This window comes from Pseudochaenichthys georgianus, chromosome 15 (genome assembly GCF_902827115.2).
Source record: "Pseudochaenichthys georgianus chromosome 15, fPseGeo1.2, whole genome shotgun sequence".
NCBI classification, from domain to species: domain Eukaryota; kingdom Metazoa; phylum Chordata; class Actinopteri; order Perciformes; family Channichthyidae; genus Pseudochaenichthys; species Pseudochaenichthys georgianus.
Window position 1 is genome coordinate 5,027,195 of NC_047517.1, and position 12,296 is coordinate 5,039,490.

The window sequence follows — 12,296 nt, forward strand, 5'->3', positions numbered from 1 at the left end:
CGGACCAGGTCACAGATCCCGGCGTCCAGGCTCTGAAGGTGGAGGGCGCGGGGCTGCGCTTGGAGGACGTAGTGTTCGGCGACGCGGGCATTACCCTCCTGTGTGACGTTTCCACGGGCCTGGCGCGGCCTGGCGTCCCTGCCAGCTGGAGGCGCTCTGTGTTCGAAGCGGTGCACGGCCTATCACACCCCGGCGTTAAACCTTCGGTGCGCTTGGTGGCCGCGAAGTTCGTCTGGCATGGGCTGAAAAAGGATGTGAGGACTTGGGCCAGGGAGTGCGTGGCTTGTCAACGCGCTAAGGTGCACCGCCACACGAAGGCCCCGTTGGAGCGTTTCCTAGTGCCTGAGAGGAGGTTTGATCACGTCAACATTGACCTGGTTGGTCCGTTGCCTTCCTCTCAGGGGTTTTCCTACCTCCTCACCATGGTGGACAGAACGACCCGTTGGCCGGAGGCAGTTCCGCTCGTTTCGACATCAGCCGCAGACGTTGCCCGGGCCTTCATTGCAACGTGGGTTTGTCGTTTTGGCACCCCGTCAGACATTTCCTCAGACAGGGGCTCTCAGTTCACGTCCGAGCTCTGGAACGCTGTGGCAGGCGGTTTGGGGGTCAAGCTGCACAGGACTACCGCTTACCACCCTCAGGCTAACGGCCTCTGCGAGCGCTTTCATCGCTCCATGAAGGCGTCCCTCAAGGCGTCCCTCAAGGCCGGCCTTACGGACGGTAACTGGGTCGACAAGCTGCCCTGGGTGATGCTGGGCCTGAGGACCGCACCTAAGGAAGATCTGCAGTGTTCTACAGCGGAGATGGTCTACGGTCAGCCGCTGAGAGTTCCGGGGGATTTCCTCCCAAATGCTTCAGCTCCCTGGTCTGCCACGGCCCAGCGAGTTTTTCTGCGTGACGCGGCGGAGGCTTTCGCTCCAGTCCCTCAGCACGGTGCGCCAGGGTCTCAAGTTCCCGCGGAGCTACGCTCAGCTGGGCACGTCTTCATCCGTCACGACGCACACAGAGGCCCCCTGCAGCCCCCTTACGACGGACCTTTCCGGGTTTTGGAACACGGTGAAAAACACCTGGTGGTCGACATGGGCGGTAAGGCTGAGCACGTCTCGGTTGACCGGGTGAAGGCTGCTCACTTGGACGTGGACCGGCCGGTGGTGCTGGCTCGGCCGCCGAGACGGGGCCGACCCCCGGCTTTGATTCCTGTCAGGGAGTGTGGACCTGTTGTTCCGGTCCCTCCTCTGTCAGGGGCCGCACGGGCGGAGGTCGCTGTACCGACTCCGGTGCGCAGGTCTCGTGGGGGCAGGCGGATTGTTCCTCCCCGCCATACGGATTTTGTTTACACGTGAATTCTGGGGGGGCTTGTGTGGTGACACGTTATGGGACATAATTCACCTCTCTTATTGTGTTGCCACACGGACCCTTTAGTGGGAACACCGAGAGAGTTAGCCTCCATTCCTGCTAGCTCGTTAAGCAGAGCAGACGATGTGTTGACCTCTCTATATATTTAATGGATAATAAAGAGTGGAACTCCGTTCTGAATACACCGCCTCCGACTCCCTTTTCCTGGCGCTACAATATAACATTTTCTGTATATAAACTTGATGTCAAAACGTCATTGTCACCAGTCTGAAGAGAGAATGCCTAGTCACCGTCACGTGATCTCCAAAGCTCACTGATTGGAGGAGACGCGCAGTGACGCCACGACCCCCGTCTGGTATATATACAGGAAGCGACTCAACTGCCATTTCACACACTCGGGAAGAAACAGTTCTTGCTTCAACAGTGTTTGAACGGAACTTTTCTTTCATCTCTATCTGAATTCGCACTTAAATCCATTCCGGACACACAGGAAAAAACCTCTGCTTCAATTTGCACTTCCGAAGAGTCTTCGTAAGCTTTATTTTTGTACCGTTTTGTTAATAAAAACAGCGAAGAAACGCCAGTTGAGATGGATTCCCAGGTGAGACAGAACTACCACCGCGACTGCGAGGCGGCCGTTAACCGAATGCTGAACGTGGAGCTGTTCGCCTCCTACACCTCCATGGTAAGAAACACTCTTCTTACACCGTTGCATGTTAATTGTGTGCCTGTATTAAATTGTTTAAGTGTATTATGAGTAAACAAGCGAACGTCACAGGGGAACCACGTAGTCTCTGGTGGGCAAAACACAAGTGCCTAGAGAGCCAAGGACACACACAAACTAAAAACTGTTTAACTGTTTGGTACCCAATCAAATACAACATTATCTCCATAACCGTGGAGTAATCTGGTGATGCAGGGTGTACAAATACAAGATGGCAGACTATTGTTTTACAGATGTCCTCATAAAATCACAGAATCCCTGTGTTAAGCTAACATGCATTAGCATAACCTAAAGGCTACAGACTACATTATTCTCACTTCTGTTAAACTGTCTTTAGATTACAGACCCTCCTCTGTTTCTACCTCAGACTGAAGGGGTATTACTGACTTTATCTAATTCGGACACTTTAGTATTTTAAGATGATAGTACTTCTACTTAAGTTATGGATCTAAATACTGCTTCCATTTCTGACTGTTCTCGTCCCTGTCCACAATTCAGTACACATAATGCTGTGTCATGCTTACGCTGGTTGTTATCCCCACCCTAAAATCATGACTCATGTTTCTGTCTGCCCTCGGCTCATAAAGACCGTTTGTCTCGACCTGTTCTGTGTGTAACGACCGGTCTCTATCCTGTGTCTGCAGGCCTTTTATTTCTCCCGTGACGACGTGGCCCTGCCCGGCTTCGCTCACTTCTTCAAGGAGAACAGCGAGGAGGAGCGGGAGCACGCCGACAAGCTGCTCACCTTCCAGAACAGTCGAGGACGCATCTTCCTGCAGGACATCAAGGTAAATATCTGTCAGGACGTCATGTCTGCGGGACGTCTACGATACGATAATACTTTAATGGTCAGATCAAGTCTGAAATGCTCCTTGCATCACAGCAGCTCCATGTGTAACACCACCAGACACACATCAAGACACACGAGCAACGAACCACAAACATGTAACATCACAGCAGGGTCAGTGAGAGAGAACCTGCTCAGAGAGCTTTTAGTCAAGGTGAGCGCCTGTTGGAACAAAATGTCTGCCCGACGCACCCTGAGATAGTCTACCAGATAAACTGCTGAGTCACTCAATCCACCCACATCCTGTTTATGCAACGCTCGGTAAACAAACAAGAAGCAGAGGCTGTTGAACTCAGTACACCGCAGAGATGGGGACTCGAGTCTGCGACTCGGACTCGAGTCGCACTTAAGTCGCACACACAGAGACTTCAGACTTGACTTGGACTCGTGACCAAAAGACTTCAGACTCGACTTGGACTCGTGTGTTGGGACTCGTGTGTTGGGACTCGTGAACAATCATTGTGTTTTCTATTTTTGGCGTATTTAAGGTGGGGTAGGTACATTTGAGAGAAACCGGCTCGAGATCGCTAGAATTTGAAAATACACAACCGGAGATAATCTGCTAGAGGCTGCTACTTCCTTATAGAGCCCGCCTCCTCCAACACACACGAACGCGCACATGACCAATGAGGGCACGAGATAAGTTTGTGCCCAGATGGAAGGCTGACAGGCAGGTAGGCCATCCAGTTACTTTAGCCGGGCTCATTACGCAGACGTAATGAGTGTTACTACCTCGTAGTAACACAATGGCACCGGCGGCACACCTGCGGCTGTACCGTAGGTTCAACTACAAAAACTTCGAACAAATGCCGGCAGCACCAACAAAAGGAGCGCACACTGCAAAGTCTGCAATATCAAAATCAAGGATGCTGGCGCAACAACGTCGAATTTCATCAGGCACTTGAAAACTCACCCGGAGAGGTCAGTCACATTAACACATGGACCGTTAGCAAACATGTTTAGCTCAGCATCAGCTATGTAATGCTAACTTAGCTTGCTACTAGCTTTGTAACTGAATATTTGAAAAGATGAGTAAATGTTTGCTTGTCACACTTGTTTGAGTTGAGTGGCGTTGACATCCAACTCTTGACATGACATAAAAAAGGTCGGTAACGTTAATCATTACCCGCTGCCACCATCTACTGGCTAACGTTAAACGTAGAAAAATACATAGTTACATACATAAATACATCTGTGGGTTTATAGGCAGGTTACAGGTTTATTGTTGACCACGTAACGTTAATGTTACAGGTTTATCAGGTTACCATGACACTGGCTTTGAGTGAGAGGATAGAGGAATATGTTTATTAATAGTAGACTTAAAAGATGTCATTAGAGACCCAGTGTAATTAAACAATACGGTTGATACAAAGAGGTATTTGACGTATTTCTGATTCTGAATTGTTTTGCTTATAAGTTGTTTGCATTTAGCTACAGTGTGATGTTTTTCCTCATATTGCAATAGCCTGTTTAAAGTGATCATATAACAAACAACTAATCAGTACTGATACTGTATGCTAATAGATATAGTAAATGCTTTGAATTTCTTAGATATAGCTGTGCAGTATTCTTATCAGACTGGATAGCAGCAGACCATTGGCTTATTACAACCAGAAGAGACATGAGACTTTTATTTTTTTAGAGACTTGAGACTTGACTTGGACTCGTGACCAAAGACTTGAGACTTGATCAAGTCTCACCCCACAAAGACTTGAGACTTGACTTGGACTCGTGACCAAAGACTTGAGACTTGACTTGGACTTGCAAAAAAAGACTTGTGAACATCTCTGGTACACCGTGAACAACTTAAACTGCAGTATTAAGACTTTAAATACTCTTATTTTGGTAAAAAATGTTTACCCTAAATCTCAACATCCTAGTGCCGTTAAAGCCACAGATTTCATTGGCTCTCGGCTCAGGTGACTTGGCAGCGCCGTGAGAAAGCTCATTTAGGGTGGGGGTCATTTATCCAACTATATGTACCATAATGCAACAGGGCGTTGACTTTAACGGATGCATTAAAGGCGTAGCTTGGAAAAATACAGAATATTTCCATTTGCACCTCGTCCTGTTTTATTGTACAGGACTAATCTTAGTATGTATATTGACATGTCGTCTAATAGATTAAATGTACTTTAAAGGGTTTTTATTCTTGTTACAGCGGCTTGTGAATAAGGCTTTGGGCTCGAGTACAAAATATAATTAAATGCATATAAAAAAAGTACATAAACAAATATTTTTAAATGTCTTATGTAAACATGAGAAACTAGTGTGCTTAAATGAAGAGAAGTGTTGTAGACTGCAAGTGCATACGGGTTATTATAAAGGGACAAACTTAGTGGTGGCGTTCCTAAGTCTGTCTTAAAATAAACATGTTTCTCACTTATTTAAGACTAAGGCTGCGGCCACACGAGGACGAATTCAGTCGTTTGCGTTACTGTTTAGTGTCATATAGACCGTTCGGCCACACGAGGACGACCGAATACGGCACTAAACGACTGAGGAAACGATAACGGGTCCCAAGGTGGATAGAAAGGCATACGCAACTCTGGGGGGTCAAACGGCTCCGTGTGTACACCCTATCCGAACATTTTCAGATCACTGATAGTGATTGCGCATTAGCCCCGCCTCTCCCCACCTCTTCTGCTCACCTCCGCTTACCCCGCGCCATTGCTGAAGTGTTTCGCCACCAACAACAACAACAATAATGGCCGATCGCAGAGTTGCTATCGTGCTCCGGATGCTATTGACCATGCTACAGTTGTTTGTGCAACATCTACAGCAATAATGATGAGGCAATAGCCCCGCCTCTCCCCACCTCTGCTGCTCACCCCACGTCAAAGTAAACTGCACCCTGAATTCAGATTATTTATCTTTCTCTCGCGAGTGAAGTCTAATCTGACAGGACGGAGACACGCAGCTCTGCCCACCTGCACCTCCTCCCGCTGCAGCAAAACACACACACTTCAAGTCAGATCATCACCCTTAGCTATTTTAATTACCTCTCAAACTGCCTAAACTAGTTATAAATATGTTTATTTTTTTACTGTCGGCCGGGTCACTCATTACTGGATCAGCTGCTGCATGAGACAGACACTGGCGCTGTCCGAAGAGAGGGAGGAAAAAGAGAGGCTCCGTGTATTTTATTACTATAATATATAGAGTCGTTATTCATTTGTTTTAAAGCTCAATAAATAACAAAGAAGACCTTTGACCGGCACTTATCATTTTGTCCGGAAGATTTAAACTTTAATACACGTTGACTGGCGAAAAACTCTGCCCGGTTCCCTCGGCCCCCACCGCGGAGAATAAACAGAAGGGCAACCATGACAACCATGCTTCTTCGCTGCTTTTGTGGAGGAAGTTCCAGCGCCAGCCGTTTTCGTCCTCGTGTGGCCGCAGCCTAAGACTGAGGCTCTTTGCTTTATGTACCCTCCCCCTCTAACTGGTGGTGTTCCCTCGTTACAGAAGCCAGAGCGAGACGAGTGGGGCTCGGGTCTGGAGGCCATGCAGGCCGCTCTGCAGCTGGAGAAGAACGTGAACCAGGCTCTGCTGGATCTGCACAAACTGGCCTCAGACCACGCCGACCCTCATGTGAGGAACACCTGCTGAACATGAGGAACTACACACTGATGATCTCTGGGGTTCAACGTCTCTGAAGCTTTAGTTGTTAACGTCTGCTCTCTTCTCCTCCTCAGATGTGTGACTTCCTGGAGACTCACTACCTGAACGAGCAGGTCGAGTCCATCAAGAAGCTCGGAGACTTCATCGCTAATCTGAGCAGAATGGACTCCAACACCAACAAGATGGCCGAGTACCTGTTCGACAAGCACACCATGGGGGGGAAGAACTGAACTCACCTGACAGATCAGCTGATCTGATCATATGTAGATGATCATGTTTGACTACATTACCCATAATCCTCCTCTCCTGTGACACTTTTAACATGGACGTTTCTGATGACTGAATAAACGTTTTGAGCTGGATTCTGTCTCGAGACTTTTTCTCATTTTAAAAGGAGAAGGTATCTTTTAAACCTTGTAAGCTTTTAGGTTTGAATGGTACATTTAAGCAATAGCTCACTTCAGGCCGTGGTATATGCTCATTGTATCACAGCTAGGGGGCGTGGTTCAACCCCCTTAGCTGTGATGCAATGAGGATATATCACGGCCTGAAGTGAGCTATTGCTTTTATAAAACGGTTACCAAGTGTGGCAATATAAAAGAAAACTACACTCCAATTTGTTTCTATTAGTAAATAATGATGATCAAAATAAAATGGTCCCTCCGTTGCCTTCTGCACGAAACGGTGCGAGGTGGTTGCTATGCAACAACACTAACAGCTAGTGAACATATTAGACAGAGCGTTGATCCATTATTTGGCTATTTATTTACATGAATGTGTTTGTTGCTGTTTATTGTGCAGCCACTGAGAACCTGTCCAGCATCAGTAGCTTGGCTTACGAGGTTACTTATAGGTTGAGGTTGTTCTCGGCTGTTGCTTGGCGTGGCGAGAATATTGCTCCACTTTCTCCGGTCCCCGAGATTGGGCTTCCAGCAGCTCTGGAGAGAGCTTTCGCACCTGTGGCCACTAAGGAAGCGAGAGGGAATGGTGTCTGAGATGTTTTTGAATCCGTTGGAACAAGTGTTTTATTGCTTGTAAACACCTCTCTTAGCTCAGGATGTGTCCCAGCTGCCTTCAAACATGCCGTGGTTAAGCCACTACTTAAAAAGAAAAATCTATCCCTCCATTCTCGCAAATTTCAGGCCCATCTCCCAGCTACCCTTTTTATCTAAAGCCCTGGAGCGAGTAGTCTACGCCCAGATGCAGGTCGTTTTTAACCACGCATGGCATCCACGAAAAATGTCAGTCTGGCTTTAAACCTATGCACAGCACTGAAACAGCCCTTTGAAGAGTTTTTCATGATCTGCCCCTAGCCGCCCAGGTAGCCCAGCTGTTTTGGTGCTGTTGGATTAACTGCTGCCTTTGACACTGTGGATCAGGTATTACAGGCTCTGCCCTTGCATGGTTCAGGTCCTACCTGACGGACCGTAGCTTCTCAGTGCAGCTAGGTGCCTTCTCCTCTGCCAAAGCCCCTCTTATCTGTGGGGTTCCCCAAGGCTCGATTCTGGGCCCCATCTTTTTCCTATTGTAGATACTGCCCCTAGGTTCAATTCTCACAAAACATAATAAACCCTTCCATTGTTACGCTGATGATGTACAGATTTATCTGCCTCTCAATCAAAATGCCAACTCACTACAGCAGTTGAAGGACTGCTTAATGGAGATAAAATCCTGGCTGAGCCAAAACTTCCTCACCCTCAATGAGAGCAAGACCGAGGTCATCTTTTTTGGATCCCAACCAACAGTCTCCCCGGTTGATATTCTGGGCTCCCTCAGTAAAAATATCCTCCCCTCTGTCATGAACCTTGGAGTGACCTTCAACAGCGCCTTTAAATTTGATAAGCAGGTTAGCACTGTAGTCAAGACCTGCTTTTTCAAAATACGACTATTGGCTAAGACCAAGTCGTTTTTATCTTCTAATGACCTAGAAAGGGTTATTAACGCCTTTATTACCTCGAGACTGGATTACTGCAACGCTCTGTATGTGGGTATAGACCAGGCCTCAATTAGACGCCTGCAGCTAGTGCAGAACGCAGCTGCACGTCTTCTCACTGGCCATAAAAAGCGTGACCACATCACCCCAATTCTGGCCTCACTGCACTGGCTTCCAGTTCGGTTCAGAATAGATTTTAAACTCTTATTTGTTTTCAAAGTCCTAAATGGGCTGGCTCCTGCCTATATAGCCGAACTCCTCCATCGCTACACCCCAGGCAGAGCCTTAAGGTCGGCTGATCAGCTGCTGTTGATAGTGCCTAAGACCAGGCTCAAACCCCGAGGGCATCGAGCTTTCGCAGCGGCGGGCCCCAGGCTCTGGAACACTCTGCCCCTCCATGTGAGGTCGGCCCAGACCCTGTTTTTTTTTTTTTAAATCAACACTTAAAACTCACTTTTTCTCTCTGGCTTTTGTTTAATTATTTATTTATTTAGTTATCCACAGAATTGATACTATTTTTAATATTATTAAGTGTTATTAATATTATTGGGATTTTATGGGGTTTCAGTTTTTTTATGATTAGTAGGTTGCGGGCGGGGAGACCTCAGAGAAGGTTCTGACTGGACTGACTGGTTGCTACGTCTGGTTGCTTGGAGCTGAGTTGGTATAACCCTGAATTAGATTAGAACATTTTAGAAATGTGAGAAATAACCTCTTGGTTTTATAAACCGTTTTGTAATTACTTTTTCATCCATTTTTGGATCTCTGCTGGGTTTTCTTTTAAAACCCTAAACCCCCCCTTGGGCTTGGTCCCTCCCCTCTCCCTCTGGATCTAAGGTCCGGTAGAGGGGGATGGGGCACAGAGTCGCTTATCCAGGCGGGGGAGTGCATCTGACGAAGAGATAGGTCGTTGTGCTCTCTATCTCTGTTTCTTATCCTACATGTTCACCCTGGACTAGAGGGGAAGCGTTCTTGGACGCCTTTTCAGCTCAATTCAATTCAATATGCTTTATTGGCATGAATGTCAGGTGAACAATATTGCCAAAGCGTCAAGGATATATGATAAGAAAAACATACAAATACAATTCATTCATTAAACAATTTACAACAATATATTACAAAACCTCAAGTATCAAATGTAAAAAGGAAGAAAAGAAAGTCACATGAAGTAGAGGAGCAATCAGAGTGAGCTGAGAGGAACAGCTGTTATGTGTTGTTGTTGTTGTTGTCTCTTAGGCTGTGACATGCGCTCACATATTTCGCTGCTTCTATGCTGCTGGCACTATTTTCTCCAAATACATGTTGCATTTTATTCTGGTCAGACAGTGATTCAAAATCTTGGAGTTTACATGTTATCTTTGTAAAGAACTTTGTTCTAATGTATTGGTATGTTTGACAGTGCAGCAGGAAGTGTTGCTCTGTCTCCACCTGTCTCTGAGGACAGAGCTGACACAGCCTCTCTTCTCTCTGTCTCTGAGGACAGAGCTGACACAGCCTCTCTCCTCTCGGTCTCCACCTGTCTCTGAGGACAGAGCTGACACAGCCTCTCTCCTCTCTGTCTCTGAGGACAGAGCTGACACAGCCTCTCTTCTCTCTGTCTCCACCTGTCTCTGAGGACAGAGCTGACACAGCCTCTCTTCTCTCTGTCTCCACCTGTCTCTGAGGACAGAGCTGACACAGCCTCTCTTCTCTCTGTCTCCACCTGTCTCTGAGGACAGAGCTGACACAGCCTCTCTTCTCTAGGCAGCCAGGTCTGCCTGTGTGGACCAGTCTCTAGGGCCAGGCTGTGGTCACTGAGTCTGTACATTGTTAATGTCTTCCTCAGTTTGGGATCAGTCATGGCGCTCAGATAGTTTGCCACCGTGTACTGTCTGTTTAGAGACAAATAGCATTGAAGTTTGTTTTGGGCTCTCGTGGTACATGTCCAATAGTTGATGTAATTTTCTTTTTCTTTAGCTATGATTTGGTTGGGCCAGATTGTGTGAGGGCTGTCCTGAGGCCTTGTCCTGTTAGAGGAGGTGAGCCTCAGGACCAGCTGGTTGAGGGGACTCCTCTCTATGTTCTCCTCTTGGCAATGGAGGGCTTTGTAATGGTAGGAGTTGGGATCGCTGGTTTTTAGGTGGTTGTAGAATTTGACTGCTCTTTTTTGTATCCTAATTAAAAGGGGGAATTGGCCTAGCTCAGCTCGGCATCCATTGTTGGGGGTGTTCCTGTGGACTCTCAGGATGCTCTTGCATATCTCCGCATATAGGGTTTCTATTGGGTGTTTGTCCCATTGATCAAAGTCTTGATTTCCAAGAGGACCCCACACTTCACTACCATACAGTATGATTGGTTCTATTATTGAATTGAATATTTTGAGCCAGATTCTAACAGGTATATCTATATTTGAAGACTTTTTGATAGCATAGAAAGCCTTTCTTCCTTTGTCTCTGAGATCATTAATGGCCAGATTGAAATTTCCTGTTGAAGTAATTTTGAGTCCCAAATATGTGTAGCTGTGTGTGTGTTCTATGCCAGTGGAGCCCAGTAAGAACCGGTGTGGATTTCCCTGACCCCTGGGTCGTTTCTGGAAGACCATAATCCTGGTCTTTTCCAGATTAACTGTCAGGGCCCAGGTCTGACAGAAGGGTTCCAGATGAACTGTCAGGGCCCAGGTCTGACAGAAGGGTTCCAGGTGAGCTGTCAGGGCCCAGGTCTGACAGAAGCTTTTCAGATGATCCATTTTCTGTTGTAATGCCTCCTTAGATGGAGCTAGCAATATTAGATCATCTGCAAACAGGAGGCATTTAATTTGTGTGTCAGAGAGGGTGAGTCCAGGGATATCGGATTGTTCTAATGATTTTGCAAATTGATCAATATAAATGTTAAACAGGGTGGGGCTGAGACTGCAGCCCTGTTTCACCCCTCTACTTTGGGGGAAGAAATCTGTTTCCATATTGACCATTTTCATCGCACATTTATTATTGGTATACATTGTTTTAATGATATCATATGTTTTCCACCCAACACCGTTTTCAATCAACTTCAGGAACAGACCGTTATGCCAAATTGAGTCGAATGCTTTTTTGAAATCTTCAAAACAAGAGAAAATCTTCTTATTTTGGTGAACATGTTTATTAATGAGGGTGTGGAGGGTATATATATGGTCTGTGGTCCGATGTTGTGGTGTAAATCCAATCTGACTCTTGCTCAGGACATTATGTTCACTGAGGAAGTCTTGCAGTCGGCTGTTAAGGATGCTGCAGAATAACTTCCCCAGGTTGCTGCTGACACATATGCCTCGGTAATTGTTTGGGTCAAATTTATTTCCATTTTTAAATATTGGTGTGATGATTCCTTTGCTCCAGATGTCAGGGAAATGACCAATGCCCAGAACGAGGTTGAATAGTTTCAACATGGCAGTGTTGAACTTATGGCTGCTAAATGTGAGCATTTTATTTAAAATGCCATCAGGACCGTTGGCCTTCCTTGGTTGTAGGGCCTGGAGTCTAGCCAGGAGCTCTTCCTCAGTAATGTCATAGTCTAAAGGGTTCTGATTGTCTTTAACGACTGATTCTAGAATGTGTAGTTTGTTGAGGAGATCATTTTGGGCCGAATTCAGTGTAACGGTACTATACAGGTTTTCAAAGTGTGTTTTCCAAATGTCCCCATTTTGAATAGCCAGTTCTTCCTTGTGTGCTTTGCTGAAAGAGTGCCATTTCTTCCAGACATGATTTGAATCAATGGACTCTTCAATGATTTCAAGTTGGTGCTGCACATGTTGCTCCCTTTTAGTTCTGAGTGTTCTTCTGTATACTTTCAGTGTTTCC

At 46.4% G+C, this 12,296-nt stretch overlaps 1 protein-coding gene across 1 annotated transcript; it reads left to right on the plus strand.

The window, feature by feature from the left end:
• Positions 1-1,731: 1,731 nt before the first annotated feature.
• LOC117459695 (ferritin, middle subunit-like) lies at positions 1,732-6,913 on the plus strand. The gene is made up of 4 exons (XM_034100766.2): positions 1,732-2,041; positions 2,725-2,868; positions 6,396-6,521; positions 6,626-6,913. The coding sequence occupies exons 1-4, from the start codon at positions 1,946-1,948 to the stop codon at positions 6,779-6,781; spliced, it is 522 nt and encodes a 173-aa protein (XP_033956657.1). The 5' UTR covers positions 1,732-1,945; the 3' UTR covers positions 6,782-6,913.
• Positions 6,914-12,296: the final 5,383 nt, after the last annotated feature.